This window comes from Cygnus atratus, chromosome 4, assembly GCF_013377495.2.
Source record: "Cygnus atratus isolate AKBS03 ecotype Queensland, Australia chromosome 4, CAtr_DNAZoo_HiC_assembly, whole genome shotgun sequence".
In the NCBI taxonomy this organism is placed as follows: domain Eukaryota; kingdom Metazoa; phylum Chordata; class Aves; order Anseriformes; family Anatidae; genus Cygnus; species Cygnus atratus.
The window spans coordinates 60,417,166-60,433,445 of NC_066365.1; the positions used below are offsets into that span (position 1 = coordinate 60,417,166).

The window sequence follows — 16,280 nt, forward strand, 5'->3', positions numbered from 1 at the left end:
CCACCCTCTGAGAAGAACTTCCTCCTAAATAATAATACAGGTTGGTGGTTGATATAGAAAGTTTTGCAAATGCTAAATACATAAACCTGATATTAATTAATCCAATAGTTTTTGGCACTGCTTCAGAATGTACACAAGGTACAAGCTATCCCATTCATTAGGAAATGGGCTATCCATATTGAAGTTCAAAGAGGTTTGTTTCAACAGACACTGAGAGCATCTACACAACACAATAGACCATTTGATTCAGCCATTCAAGGTACAGGCTGCAAAGAGAGACTTGCTAGATCAGAGCTCAGGCAATGTTGTACCAAATCGGTTGGGAGCAAAACTAGTAGCCCTTAAGCACTGAGATAGTACTGCCAGAGACTACACTTAAGGGAATACTGCAGAGTATACACATCTGACTGAAGAGTTTTTAGAGAAGCATCCAACTGCAAGGCTTATAGCAAGATTACTTTCATCTTAACCTGGGTCTCTTCAAAACTCAAGTTTCGACAAACCAAAAAGCTAGCTGACTAAGTTGCTAGTTTCCATCTTGTACTCCCTCCCAGTCCTTATGTAGCAGGCACTACAACATGATCATTTATTGCGAACTGAAAATAACAGCAGTGCTGCTGTAGTAACAATCACCTGTCACAGCAGTATTTATTGTGGTTGTAGTTTCCATTACACTTCTACCACCACAGTGGTGTGACATTCTTGTTATGGAGCATACTAGGTCTAAATAGCTTTGTGTACATAGTATTACAGACCTAGTATACTACAGATTTGTTGTTTCTCCTGTAGTTTAGTTGAGTAACATTTCTAACCACCTAAGAGGTATACATAGCTTTAAACGAATTGTATCTTCAGTAGTTTCCTTTTGAAGAAAAGGATGAGAGTTTCTTCTCCTAGGGACTTAATTTTACGGAGCGCTCCAGGTCTCCAATTCCCACTTCAGTTAAAAGATTAAGTTATTCAGCATTTTGCATGACGAGATCTTCAAATGGGTATTCACAGCAAGTGAATCACTGACCAACCAAACAGTTCTTTGAAATTCAGAGTAACAAATGATTTTGTCACTGAAATTCCAGTAAAAAACACCAAAAACACACAAGTAGCATCACTTAATCAGAGATACATTTCTTACATTAGAATATATTATATTAATTTATTACTTGTAAACAGTTTTATAAATCAAATCAAGTTCATTTAAGATCCAGTAAAATTCCTACACTGTCCATTGGCACACCAAAAGAGCTACATCAGGTATTATTTGACAGTAGCTTGGCAGATTACACTTAGAGTGGAAATGTGGCATCCTACACCTACACATATAAAAACAACTTTAAAGTGCTTGCTATTTACTGTATAAAAAAATAATTGTAGTATCCACAAGTTGAGAAATCCTTCTGAATTTCAGAATCCCAAGGAGATGAATTGGCTGTCAGATAACATTGTGCCTTCATCAGATGGACTTAGCAGTTGTAAACAAGAGGAATTTTCTCAGCTTTTCCTCACAAATATGAAATATTTGCTCTTAGCCAACAGCTGGGATGGTTTAAAGACATCCTGCATATATATTCAAGCTACACAAGTCACCCACACACCTAACACTGACTGAATTTCAGCAAATTAAAAACCACGAAAACTGACAATTACTGGAGCACAGAAAATTCTGAAGACAAAGTAGAATCTAACTTTTTAGGTCTAAAATTGACTGAACTTCTAAATGTCAGTTTGCTTGCTGAAGTGTGAATGAAAATAACCCAAAAGAGTAACTGCGATTATCAGAATTTTTGTTCTGAACTAGTATCACACAACTGTAAGATATCTATTGTTTTCCAAAGATTTTACATGTTTATCAAGGAAAAAAATCTAATAGTAAGATGTGAACACTTCAGACAAGAAAGTTTTAACTACTGAAGTTCAATTTTTTTTTTTAAGTACTGCAGTTCTGTACTCAGCATCAGAAATCTTATAATTTAATGAATTTTAACCTGTGTCATAATATCAAGATTTTTTTGGAAGTACTCATAATCATGTAACAAGAACTTGCTTCAAGATAATCAAGAAATAAAGTTGATAGTATACTGTTTTAAAACTTAACAAGTATTTTGTATCTCAGTATCAAACCACATTCATAGTGAAAGCACAATTTTTTTTAGTGTTTATTAATGTTTCATGTATGTGTACTTACTCTTGCAATATGAACTACACTGCTGTTTAATTATTTAGTTAGACCTTATAAACTAAATTTAGGAATGTGTATATATTATTCCAATATACATCTCAGCAGGAAAAGCTGCACTAAATCCCTATGCTTTGTACTAAGTTTAAAACACATTGTAAAAAACACTGCATTAAGTCTGTTTTAATATAGCTTTGAAAATTCTGACTATGCATTTCTCAGAGCAGTCCCATTTAAGATTATTCAAAAGAAGGCTTCAGTACGTAACAGCACTTTCAATTTCTAGGTCAAAAAGTTAGTTTATTTTAAAAAAGATTTCAGAAATATCATATTTAGTAACCACCAGTGTATAATTTTCTTGAAAAGCTTTGTCTATATTTACATGAAACAATGTGGTTTTTTTGTTTTGTTTTAAACATACAGCAGCTGTAGATCCAGAGCACAACTATAATTAGACAGAGAATGTTTAGGCCGGTGCTGCTTTTCAATGAAGTCAAGCAGAAATACCTTTCTGAAGTTAAGGCACCAGTGACTGAGAGGCTAAACAAGACCTCATAGGCATGCATAAAGAAAAGGTGACAAAAATGGAGCAACAACAATGCCTGATAATGAAGACACTATTCTCAAGTTCTACATAAATATACATTAATAAAGTGTTTCCATAGATTTTCCTAGCTCAAACTACATTCAACTACCAGCATCTGGCTTTTAATAAGATGGATTTTGTAATACAAGTCATACAGTATATTTTCAAAAAGACTTTCATTTGAGGAAACACGGCAAAATAAGAAAACACATAATGAAAACTAATTCCCAAACCTGCTTAGCTTTCTTTACTAGTCTTATTCATTTGCTATTTATATGTCCCACTGCAACAAAGCAGGTGTTTACACTTCAGCTTCACCAGCCAAAATCCTTGTCTTCCCAGCTCCATTCTCTTTCCCCACAGGACTCACTTTTTTTTAAAAAAAAAAAAAAAAGGACAAATCCAATTCACTTCAGAAAGTTCACAGTCCATATTCTTCTTAAGTCTTTGCAAAAGGCTTAATTCAAAAACCAGCATAGATTTCAACTGTTGCTTTCATACTGCATGGATGCAGACTAACCTTCACAACTAGCATTAACTTCCAACAGGACATCATATAAAACACTCAGCATCTTCAAGACAAACATCTCATGTGATATACAAGAAAACAGGCTTTTGTAGGTGTATTCACATTTGAAAAACTCCTTTGTGTTCAAGGGAAAAATATTTCATAGCACTCAAACTCTTCCCTGCAAGACAACTGCAGTTTACACTTCAAATCTGGACTGCTCATTCAAGCTCCCCCACATACACAGTCTGAGAATTTCTTATTGCTCTCATGTCTCGATAAGGTTAGATGCCCCAAATTCGAAAAAAAAAAAAAAAACAAACAGAAAACCAGAGGCCTGAGTGCATTAACACATGACTGATTTGATAGGAAATTATTTTCTCATACATTTAGAATTAAAAATACTTACAGCCTCTCCAATTCTTTTAAATCCTGGAATGCTCCTCTCTCGATAGTGCTAATCTTGTTCTCCATGAGCTGACTGAAATGTAGAAATTTTTGTATGTAAGTTTCAATAGCTCCAACATCACTTGTTGCATTAAGAGTAGCCATTTAAAGACAACCTCATCTTCATTACAACACTACAACAGTTATTCGAAAGCGACATCCAATTTAACCTCCTGGACTCCTGTCATCCAACACTTTACATGACATCATATACCCAAAAAGGCAAGAAATAATCTTCATTAAAATAAACAAGAATAGATAATACATCTACTCAAAGAGTCCCAGGTTAAAAGGTTACACATTTTGCATATATGCTGTGCGCATACAAGCACATATATCATCGTTCTTCGGCAAGCTTTAAGATTCCAACTGAATAGTATGAAAGCAAAACTAGTCTCACATGAGAACAACACAAATACAGAACAGTGGTGTTTAGAAAAAAACAGTGAGAGATTGCACTGAAACTGTAACCATAACAATAGTCTTACAAAAATTAAAAATTACTACAGCATGATATTCTGCTTAAGAAGGAAAAAATATACAACTACTCGGTCAAATAAAATAGCCTTAACAAATAAGCTATGTAAATTGTGCAGTATTTTAAATGTGATATTAAACTACCTCCCCCAAAACCCACAGATTTTGAAAAGCTTCATAACGCTTACAAATGCATTTACAAAAACAATCCAAATTATTCCTTGGTCAAATTCACTGTTAAAGTATTTTCTTTTTGCCCAGAAACTGTAAAAAGTAAGTCAACACCTAAGACTTGCTTTTTATCAATTAAATAGCTTTTTAAATAGCTTTTTACCTCTTTAATGAATTCCCTTACGCTTCAGCTTGAGCATACCTATTTTCAATGTGAACTATAAATTTACTAAGCTTAAACTGAAGTCATTCCAACAGTTATTCAGGAAGTTTTAACAACCCTTTTTTGTAACCTACATGCCAAATTAAAATCTCCATTTATTTTACAACCTTAGGCAGAGATTTAAAAGAAACATAAACAAGATGACATTTAAGTCATTTGCTAACTTATTTATATCAGTCTATAACATAGGGGAGAGAATGTAAATTCAGATGCAGTAGCACAAAAGTTAAAAAGCAATAGATAACCTAGCCAGTTTATAAACTGAAAGGTAACTAATTCAATGTGTTTTTTTTTAATAACATAATCTGAAGCTGCATGTCCTAAAATGGATCAGTGACAGAAAGGGAAAACTTACAGAACTCGAAGGTGCCTTAGACCAGCAAAGTCAGTCTTGGTGATTCTGGTGATGTTATTTCCATTAAGATCCCTAAGAAGAATAATTCAGAAGTAGCAAAATTAAAACATAAAAAGTTGTTTTCTTTTTAAATTATTTTGTGTGCTTTCACAGGCACAGCATTTTCTGAAACTGGAAGTTGTAAGCGATCCCAGTGAACCGTTCCTACAACTACCATTGTGCGAGTTCTAGATTTCCAAGTGCCTGAACGAAGGTTTATCTCAAAAGTAGTAGTTTCAAACTCTGTAATAAGAAACCCTTACAAAGTCAGTTCTGCCTGCCATTATATAGCTCACATTTATCTTTGACAACAGAACAGCCAAAACCTGTCTGAACATCGGTTATGACTGCAGATAGAAAACCACTAAGGCTACTATAGAGAGATGACAGTACATTAGGTTGGCTGATAAGAGTTACAAAAACTGAACAAGTGACAGAAATCCAGACTATTTTCTACATTTTAAACAATTCTCAGCTTTCACAGTATTTCTATAGAGGCAGAAGAGGTCTTTACTTTCTGTAGCAAACATTAGCTTTCAAACAAGCACAAGATTGTTGCAGGGTAAATACTTAGATGATTTTACAAAAACTGAACTCCTCACTTGTAGCATAGGAAGCTGTATTGACTGCGGAACTCAAGGCATGGTCAGAAGCAACAGAAAACTGCATTTAGGCCCTAACATTTGTTCATATTTCAGCACTACTTTCTTCTGTAGAGTTATTTGTGTGTCCATCTCCCCCCTCCTCTTTTTTTAAATAAGATTTTAGGTCAAGATAAACTTCCCTCAACTGCAGTCACTGCAAATAAAACCGACTTTAATTCCTGAGGTAAGCCATTAGGAAGTGGTATCACATGGAAACTACCCTAACAATTACAGCTCATTTCCAACGTATTTGGGAAAAAAAGTCACTTTTTTTGGTGTTTATACCACACGCGGCCAAAACACCGCCGTAGGGAAGCCACACCAGTCCCAGCAGAAAGCAGTGGCCCTGGTACTCTCGCGGAGTGAAATTCATCACTTGAGACGTGTTCATACTTCAACATTTAAATGACTTAGAAGCTAATAGTATGTTCATCTCTTCCTCCCCTCAGCCCCTCCTGAAAGCTTCCTGACACCAAAGAGCACCGCCCGCATGCCTGCTCTCCCTCACGCCTGGAAAATACCCTCATCGGAGGGCACTGAGCGGTCTCAAAAAGGGGTCGGGAGGGCTGAGGGGGTCGCAGCTGAAGCTCAGCTCGGCGCTGTGCGAGGGGAAGCGGGACTACAGCACCTAAACACCCCCTCGCCCACCGGCAGAGCCCCGCCGGGCTCCGGCTCCGCGACCCCCCCAGGGCCTTCCCGCGCCCGCGGAGCGCCGCGGCCCGGCCTAAGGGAAAAAAAGCCCCAGGAGCCAAGCTGGCCGGGAAACGGGGGCCGTCAGGAAAGGGTGGGGATGTTCAAGAGGGGGTGTAGGGGTGGTCGTTCCCTCCAGGATGAAAGGCGGCGTGCCGGGAGCCGCGTCCACCTCCCTCCCGTCCCCGCGCATCGCGGCGAAAGGGGCGGTGGAAGGGGACGGAGCCGCCACCCCCTCGCACCCAGGGCGGCCGGCGGGACCCCGAAGCGGCCCCGGGGGGCACCTCTGCCCCCGTGGTCGCGGGGGGCCCGGGGAGGAGAGCTGGCTCGGGTTACTTACAGCCTCTCGGTGTTGCGGGGAATGTTCCTCGGGACGCCGCGCAGCGCCAGCCCGTGACAGTCCACGGTGCTCCCCGAGCAGGAGCACTGCGCCGGGCACGGCTGCGGCGCCACCTCGCCCGCCATGGCCAGCAGCAGCCCCAGGGCCAGGGTGAGCTTCCCCCAGCCGCACATCATCACCGCCCGCTGCCGCCCGGCCGGGGCCCGCCGGCCTCGGCCCCGGGGAGGCGCGGGGCGCGCCGCCCTCCTCCTCCTCCTCTTCTTCCTCCTTCTCCTCGCCGCGGGGAGCGCTCGGGCAACTTTCAGGGTGCGGAGAAAGCGGAGTCCTCTCTATCCAAAGCTAAGCCAAGAAAACAAGCCCGGCAAAGTGCGGTGGGTGGCAGCGATCCGCTGCTGAAGGCAACTTGGCTGGGAGGGGGCCGGAGCGGGGCCTTCCCTCGCTGGCCCGTCGGGTGGCGGGGAGAGGCGAGGCGGCGCTCGGAGCTCCTCTTCGCACGCTCCCGGCGAAGGCGAAGCAAAGCCACGGGTTGGGGCTACTGCGGACTTGGGCGGGCTGGCTCCTTCTCGTCCCTTGCAAAGCCGTGACTCCCCCCCGAGCCCCCGGCTAGAGGCCGCGGAGCCCGGTCGGCGCAAGGGGCGCGCTCCCTGCGCTCAGCTCCGCTCCCACGCGTGTCCCCCCACAGCCCCACGGGGGGCGTCGGCGGGGCTGACACGGCGAACACACCGCCCTGCCAGAAGCGTCTCAGCAAATCATACCCCTCTCGCAGGCATTCATCAAACTGTCTCACGGAAGGAGGAGGGAGGGAAAAAAAAAGTCAAACACACGAGATGATGTCGGGCTTGGCTTTCCACCCCCCGCGCCCCCTCCTGCCGTAAGCTCCCAAGCCAAGTTTAGCAGGAAAGGGCTGGTCCTAGAGCACGATAATAATAAGCAGCTCGAGAAGTGATTCGTTGCCCTGCTGGAAGGGAGTTCATCCACGACCTTCTTCTCCTCGGTGACAGATCACAGCGGTAGATCCTCCTGTGATCCCGGGAGCACGGCAGACGGCCCGGCGACGCGGCACTCCGCTCCCCGCGGTCTCCCGGATACCGCGGCTCGGCTGCGGCAAAGGCACCTGATGGGAAAGGTGGGAACCGCTCGGTCCTTCCAGGTGAGGCCGCTTCAGCAGCTCCCGGGCTGGCCGCAGGCGAGGGAGCAACTTTCGTCCTCTCCCCGAGCGCCTCGGGAAGGCTTCGCTCCCCTTCCTTCCCCCGCCGCACCTGAGCTGTGGGGTGCTGGCACCGAACAGCCCGGTCCTTCGGCTCCCCGGCGCTGGGGAAAACGGCGGAGAAGCCGGAGCAGGGAGGCGGCACGCCGGCTCCTTCCCTCGTACCCCGAGCCTCGCCGCTGGAACAATAGGATGGCACCGCCGCCCGCAGGCCGGCTCTCCTCCCCGCCGCAAGGTGCCCGCCGAAAGTGCTCCGGAGAGCGGCACCTCGCTTCCCCCCCGCCCCGTCCGCCTCCTCCTCCTCCGCCTGGACCCGCTCCCACGGAGCCGGGAGCGCCCCACGCGCCGCCCTATATAGGGGCTGTGGGGCCGCGCCTCCCCGGCCCCGCCCGCAGCGCCCCGCGCCGCGCTCACTGGCTGCGCCACCGCCCGCCCCGGCCCGGCGAGAGATGGAGGGGGGCGGGGGGGGGGAGAAAATAACAAGAGGGGGGGCCTCCGGGCGACGCCAACAATGAATGAAAGTTGGGCGAGCGAGAGGGAGGCGGCGGCGCCGGGGGAGGCAGCACCCCCCCGGGGAGCGCGGTGGTAGCGGTGCTTCCCCCCCACCACCCCCGGAGCTCCGGAGTTGGTGCGCGGAGTTTCGCCCCGGCCTTCGTGGGGGGGGAAGAGGAGGGAGCAGGCTGGGGGCCGCCGCGGTGCTCGCCTGGGTTTTGCCCCGAAAGGGAAGCTGGGGGGCTGCGACGTCGCCTGCTGCACTTGTAAATATCCCCGGCGGCTCGCCGAGGGTCTCGTTTTAAGTGTGTTGTGCAGCAGTCGCTACAGAGGGAGAGAGAGAGGGGGGTTTCTTGGCGTTTTCTTCAGTTGCAGGCTTAGTGTGAAACACAGCAGAATCTCCCGCAAATTATTTTCGAAAATAAAATGGGCAAGTGTCACTCCATACATTAAAATGTGTCGAGTAGCGACATCAACACTGCTGTGTTCATTTAAAAAACACCTTCCGTCTCAAAAAGTTGTATTATAAATACACCCAGCGTTCCTGCTAAATTCTCCTGGAGCGTTGTTTATTGTCATTGCATCTTCAGCATCCTTAGGAAAACATTAAATGCATCAGGCTCCTAAGTAAATTCTATTTGTTTTCAGTTTTCCCTGCTTGTGAATGCGGTTCTATGCAATTTATAACAGCTCTTGAGACCCCAGTAATAGGTGAAAGTGATTTGTCTTTCATAGATGGCAACCCCCAGCAGCGATGACTAAGCCTTCAGCAAGGTGTAGTTTGTAAATGCTCAAGGGAGCCCATAGCTTCTTCCATATGGCTGGGTCCAGCTGAGTCTCTTCATCCCTGGGGTCTCTGCTGCACAATCCCCGCAAGAGGCTTACTCTCGCTTTTTGCTTGTTACCAAGAGGACAAATTCTCTTCCCAGAAACGCTATCCTAGATCCAAGTTAATCTGCCGAAATGGTAGCCAGCAAAGTTACTCCTCACTTCTCTTGCTATAGAATGTGCACCAAAATGAAAATAGTTAAAAATGTATGTATCTACTAAAAACTGCTTATTTTTCCATCCATTTGCTGAGACAATGTCCAATAAATATGATTGTTGCAGTTTTTGCATTGTGATAATAGCATCTTACGTCTCACAGAGATGCAGAAATACACCAGGTTTGATGCAGGAAGGAGAATTCGGTGACTGCAAGGGGAAGATATCAGCTTCTATGAAGGCTTTTTACTCTTTTCAACTGGTTGTTTTAGGTCTTTGCAAAGGATCTAGAAAGGACTTTCTAACAAGCAACAGAAAAGAAAAAAAAAAAAGAACTTATTCTAACATATTGCTTTCATGCCTCTACTAAAATCCTTCATCTTGTAACTCCAGGCAGAGAAAATACTAATGTAACCATTCAGTATTATTCATTATTTCTTTCAAGTACCAACAACTTACTGAGAGCTGCAGAAGACACAAGGAGAAGAAATAATAAACCTTTTTAAAATTCGTAATTTTCAGAAAATCCAAATCAAATTTTAAAGTATTAAAAGTTGCTAAACTGCTCTACGCACAGGTGATTCAAAATCTAAATTGGTCTTAATTTAATATACTTTGTTTTCAAAGAGAAATATACTAAAGTACGCGCAAGATCAATTTTTATTCTTGTTTGGGGGGGGAGGTGTCATTGATTTTTAACATACCCACCTTTGAAGCATACCTTTTGTTCATTCAGATTGATTTTCCTGAGTGTCTTGCCTGCAAGCACATTGCAACTTTCTTTTTGTAATCCACTCTTTAACGGGAAAACTCCCAAAGTCCTCAGATGGTCTGAGGGCAAGGCCTTTGGTCAGACACAGTACAGTGTCGCTGCTGGACCACAGACCTCACGCTGCAGAGTGCCCCATGGTTGCCTCAGTTGCCTGCAGAAACCTCTTTCAAAGTCATAAAGGAAAATACACCCACAGAGGTGGAAGATGGGGAAAAATCATAACAACCAGGCACGTTAAAAAAAAGCAATTACAGGCATTCATCAGTGGAAGAGTAAAAATTCTGTTGCAGCCTTTTCAGAAAACACTGACATCAGCTAAAGGAAGTTTTCTGTTCTCCAGATTTCGTTGTACAGCATTCCCCCTTTTGGAGGACAGACATCCTCAAAAAATGGGGGATACTAAAGGGAGACTTTAAAGGAGAAAGAGAGACAGAAACAGAAAGAGAGAATAAGACCAGAGCTATTAGCATAAAGAGATCAAAGTCAACACTGAGAGGTAACATCTTCAGAACAGGATCCAGAGCACTAAAATACAAAAAGCTGAGTTGGTTAACAGCGACTAAGGCTGAGCACACGTCTGAGTGAGCTCTGTGAATGAGCATCATCTCTGTGAGCATCTGTATAGCTTTATAAGGACGGTATGCCTGAAAGGTACTGAAACAAATGACTCATCTATTTGTAAATAACAAGGTCAATAAGGAAACAGAAAAATGGCCAGTAGAGGTGTATCAAGAATAAACAGTATAAACTTATCTAGTTTTCTTTTTTGACAAAGTAACTAGCTTTGTGGATAAGGGGGAAGTATGGTATGCATTAGCAAGCTATTTGCCACCATGCACATTAACATTCTTCCAAGTAAATTGCTTAAATATAGTCAAAATCTAATTGCTGGAACGTGAGCACTTAACAAACCCTATATTCAGAGTATGGTTGATAGTCAATCTGGGAGCGTATAGACTCCTTTAAAAAGCTATTAAAACTACTATGGCACTGAATGATTCTATCAGTGACTGGAAATAAAGTACAACTATTAACAGATGATACCAGAATGGAAAGGGATACTGAATCTGCAAGGCAGAATTACAATTCTAAATTATTTTGATAAACTGGAGAAAACACACAAATTAGTAAACCTTAAGGAAGACATGAACATAATATTGCATTCCCAAAAGAAATTCAAATGCATAAATAACAAAATAACCAGTTGGGAGCAGCAATCCAGAGAAGGATATGGAGGTGACTACAGTCTAAATAGCAACTTGGAAACCATAAGCATAACAATACAATATTTTAGGTCGATGAAGATCATTTTAGTTGCTAGTTGTCTTTTCTGGCTGTTAGCCAGCCAAGTTTAGAACAGGTCTGAAATACCTCCAAATTAAATACAAGATTAAAGCAAACTCTTGCTGGCAGGAAGGGGGCATAGGACCATGTCTGTGTTTGTACAACTTCTCCAAGGGAGCTAAGGATCAAACTTCTTGACTTCTCTGAAACAACACCCATAATAAACATTACAACTGGTAGTAAATATTTCAGAAATGTATCCTTAATGTAAAGGTGAGTGACCTGAGGTTTATCCAATATCAAAGGGACACTATCAAATTTTTAAGGTCACAGATTTCACACCTGTAAAACCTTTAGGCTCCCGTGGAGCTGTACAGCGTCTCAAAATGCTTTATCACAAAGTATGATAGGGAAATTATTTGAAAAATTTCCTGGTTTTAGCAGTAGAAAATTAAAACTCTGAAGGACTCCATTGTCATTCTAATGGAATAGAGTGGTTTTATTCAAGTTTCTCAAATAAGCAGAACTTCAAGTACTCCATGCAAATCTGTTGAACAGCAAGATTCTCATTAGAAGCTACCCCTTTATGAAAAATATTTACAATACTTCACGGCTAGGTCTAAAATATTGTAGTGAGGGAGGAAACGGAAGTGTCAGAGATGAGTCAACACACTCATTGTTACATGACCCAGACTAACACACTACGTTATTCAGGTACTCTTTGCTTCATTTATGCTTAGATTTCACATGGCATCATGGAATTATTTCAAGAAAGCTAGACTAATTTTTGCTTATGCCTTCTAGTAGATTAAGGAGCTATATGAAAGGCTCCCAGCCAGCAATAGTCATGTGACACTTTATATATATTGATAAATCTATCCAATCTATATTAAGAAGAAGAATGTCCAAAGAATAAACATTTGGTATGCTGAAACTTTAAGGGAGAACACCAGAAGTGTTTTAGTAGGAATAACAACAACAACAACAACAATATAAACAGGTCTAACATTGCAAATCTTTTCACCAAATTCTTATGCAAAAGATAAAACAATTATTTCCATTGTTTACATGTAACAGACGTAATTGTTTTATAGTTAGCATTTAACATGTGGCATCTTCATCCACCAGGAAAATCTTGCAATTTGTACTGGCAACATCTTTAACCCTCACCAGTGACCTCACAGGCGCTATCAAATTTAGAAAATCTGACAGCTGTTGTATGTTCGATACTCCAATGGCATAGATTAATACACACAGTATATTACTCATCTTCCATGGGATGGCACAAAGGACCTGATCCGTCTCATGCAGCTTAAGAACTTTATCAACTAAAAAATAAAATATATATATATATATATATATTATAATTTATGAGGAATTTGTATTTGAGTAACCTAACTCTCAGTTTCATCTCCTTGACCTCTTAGGAATTCATTACTAAAAGACATCATTCAAATCATCTAGTCTGACATTCTGCATGAGGCAGAACACTAAAGCTGTTATTTCTGCATCCAGGCTGATAATTCATGCTAATCATGTCCTTGTGGGGTGGAGGATCTAGTCTCCTACCACCAAAAGTTACCAGAAAAGCTCCATCTTTAAGCAATTTAATTTGGGCTTCTTTTTGGTAATTTGCTAATGGAAGCCTAATTTTCACAGTAGGCACCGTCATGCCACTTTATACTCATTTGCTTTGGTGTTGATGTCTGGCCTTTAAGTTAAACTGTTATTTTCTTTCCCTGGGGATTATTACCCTGATGTAGTACTAAACAAAGAGCATATCCTTTCTCAGAACCTCTATTTTGTCAGGCTTCCTCTGTTGTAACTGAATCTGCGGATAAAATGGCATTACTTCTTGAGATAAACTGTTGCCTGTTCCATCAAAACAACTCACAATTTACTTTCATGTAACAGCAGAATTAGAACACTTGTTCCTGGCACAAAGGGATATGCAACAACCAATTTTTTGAATCTTTTTGTAATGAGCTTACCAAGCTTTTCTTCTCACCTCCCTAGACTTCTGTAGAAACATATCTGTCCGAACATAATTAGAAAAGATTTCTACAGGTTCAATGCCTGATTGCTAATCACAGAATCACAGGACGGCCGAGGTCAGAAGGGACCTCTGAAGATCATCTAGTCTAACACCCCTGCCAAGCAGGATCACCTAGATCCATGTATGCCATCGCAGGATAGCATCCAGGCGGGTTTTGAATATCTCCAGAGAAGGAGATTCCAACAGCCTCTCTGGGCAACAAGTTCCAGTGCTCTGTCACCCTCACAGTAAAGAAGCGTCCGCTCATATTCAGCCAGAATTTCCTGTGCTTCAGATTGTGTCTGTTGCCTCTCATCCTGTCACAGGGCACACTGTGCCCTGTGAAAACTGAAAAGAGACCATCTCCATCCTCCCCTCAGTCTTCTCTTTTCCAGGCTACACAGGACCATGTCTGTATGTCTGATGCTCCAGTCCTCTAATCATCTTTGTAGCCCTCCTCTGGACTCGCTCTGGTAGTTCTATGTGCTTGTACTGGGGAGCCCAGAACTGGACACAACAACCCCAGGTGTGGCCTCACCAGGGCTGAGTGGAGGGGAAGAAAAGACTGTTAGCAGAGGATGGTTTCGATCCATCGACCTCTGGGTTATGGGCCCAGCACGCTTCCGCTGCGCCACTCTGCTGCTTGGTACAATGGTCAGCAGCACTGACCTAAAAAGCCAGCAAGTATCAAACAGAATATTAAATTTCCAAGGTTCCAGACTTAAAAACAAACAAACAAACAAATGAACAAACAAACAACAACAACAAAAAAAAACCACTTCTGACATTTATTTTAGGCATGAAGAAAATAAGGGCCATTGTCCTAAGCTGGGCAAATGGAAGTAAGCCTCCTCAAGTAACTGACATCCTGAAGAGTAGAAGTGCACAATAGTGCTGTAGGAAGAAAAAAAAAAAAAAAAAGTCTGGTGTAATAGGTACTTCACAGCAACTGCTGACATGAACGTGCTTACCCCACAAGAAATACGAGGTAATCCCAGGCTTGAATTAAAGCATATAATATCATTGAGTGTTTAGAACAGAAGACAAAGCAAAGTAAAAACAACATTTATTTTGGGTCCTATGGGCAAAGGATGTTGAAGAGAGGGTTGTATGTCTGCTATAGAGGATGCAAAAAATTAAGCAAGTTTTAATATGTCACACCTGGAGTGCTGAGTCCAGTTCTGGAATTCTCAGTGCAAGAAAGATGTGGTGCTGCTGGAGCAGGTCCGGAGAGGGGTCACAAAGATGATGACAGGACTGGATCATCTCTCCTATGAGGAGAGGCTGAGAGACCAGGGGCTGTTCAGCTTGGAGAAGAGAAGGCTTAGAAGGATCTTTTTAATGTCTATAAATACCTGAAGGGAGGATTCAGAGAGGATGGAGCCAGGCTCTCTTCTGTGGTGCCCAGTGTCAGGACAAGAGGCAAAGGGTACAAACTGGAATACAAAAGGTGGCATCTGAACATCAGGAAGCACTTTTTTTGATCGTAAGCACTGGCATAGGTTGCCCAAAGATGTTGAATATCTCACTGAAGATATTCAAAAGCCTCCTGGACATGGTAAATGGCCCTCAGTGGCCCTGCTTGAGCAGGGAGGTTGGAACAGATTACCTCCAGAAGTCCCTTCCAACCTCTGCTATTCTATGATATTGAATACTACTGAAGACCTAGAAAATAACAGATTTGAGATTTTGTATAATTTTTCTGTCTTTTCAAGATCCATATCAAATGGATGAATTTGACGATAATACAGTTTTTTTTTTGTTTGGTTGGTCGTGTTTTTTTTTTTGGTTGTTTTTGTTGTTGCTTTTTTGTTTGTTTTTCATTTTTCAATTGAAATGGTTGGTTCTGTTCCAAAAATGTAAAAAAGTGGAAAATTTTGTGAACAAGCACATGCCATCTTTGTGTCGTTCCCCTTTGCCCCTCTGTAAGGGAAAATGGAGTCAGTTAACTATTTATCTGTTGGCTATGCCAAGGAAACCAGAGCTGCAGTGCTTTCTGTCATGTCTCTGAAGACTCTATTCTAGTAAGTAAATAAATAAATAAGTAAGTCTGCTTTTAAATTTTCTAGTATATTTTTCACTTGGAATAGCTCTACCCACTGGTCTTCCCATTTCCTAACATACAGTGGACATTTCTATAGGGTTCTGCAGAGTATCTTGTGAGAGGGGAGAAGAAGGCTGGGTTTGGGAATTTTTTGTCGAAGAGAGGTTGTAGAGGCTGTTTGTAAGATGTCTCATTTAATAAGGATACTTTGAGTGCTAAGGTCTCCCAAACTTTTCTGGCAGTTTTCAAGGAAGAAAAAGTTGTTATAACCTGCTTTTGTCTAAGCATACAAAAACTTTTAAGCACATACTGTTTTTATTGCATATGTGTACTTTATTTTTGCCTATTTATTTAACACCCCATAGGATGGGATAATGTATTGCAATTGTATTTGATGAAGATTGAAACTGCATTAATCCTAGAGAGGACATTGCTGAATTTTTGTTTTCTACTTACTGCTTAAAATTGAGTATGTGAGACATATTTTTCCTGAAAGGCAGTTATTTCTCTCTTTAGAGATAACTTAAAAGGCATTTTCTAGGGAAATAATATTTAGCTAGAAAGTTGGTAGGTATTTTCAGCTGGGCATAATGTATTCATAAACAAATTTTGACTCATTAGCCACAACCTTTGAAGAACAATGGTTTAACAGGAACATGAAATATATTCATCCTAGTAATGTGGTGACTCAGTGTTTTCACCAAAATATTTTTGCCTCTCACCCTCTCAGGTTTTGTATACCTGACACTTTGCTCTATTGTCTGAAAACAACACATAAACAATGGGGAAGACATTACCACAGAAGCAGT

At 42.2% G+C, this 16,280-nt stretch overlaps 1 protein-coding gene and 1 non-coding gene across 3 annotated transcripts in view; both read right to left on the reverse strand.

Moving 5' to 3' along the window:
- SLIT2 (slit guidance ligand 2) overlaps positions 1-7,987 on the reverse strand; it is a 261,157-nt gene extending 253,170 nt beyond the window's left edge. The window contains exons 1-3 of one of the 2 annotated variants that reach the window (XM_035554559.2): positions 6,654-7,987; positions 4,941-5,012; positions 3,677-3,748 (exon numbers count right to left, since the gene is read on the reverse strand). In XM_035554559.2, the coding sequence (XP_035410452.1) occupies positions 3,677-3,748; positions 4,941-5,012; positions 6,654-6,829 (320 nt within the window). In that variant the 5' untranslated portion in view covers positions 6,830-7,987. The remainder of the gene's footprint in view (positions 1-3,676; positions 3,749-4,940; positions 5,013-6,653) is intronic. The other variant, XM_035554545.2, reaches the window with a different exon arrangement.
- Positions 7,988-13,996: 6,009 nt separating this feature from the next.
- Positions 13,997-14,068, reverse strand: TRNAM-CAU (transfer RNA methionine (anticodon CAU)). The gene has a single exon. It is a non-coding gene; the product is annotated as a tRNA-Met (tRNA).
- Positions 14,069-16,280: the final 2,212 nt, after the last annotated feature.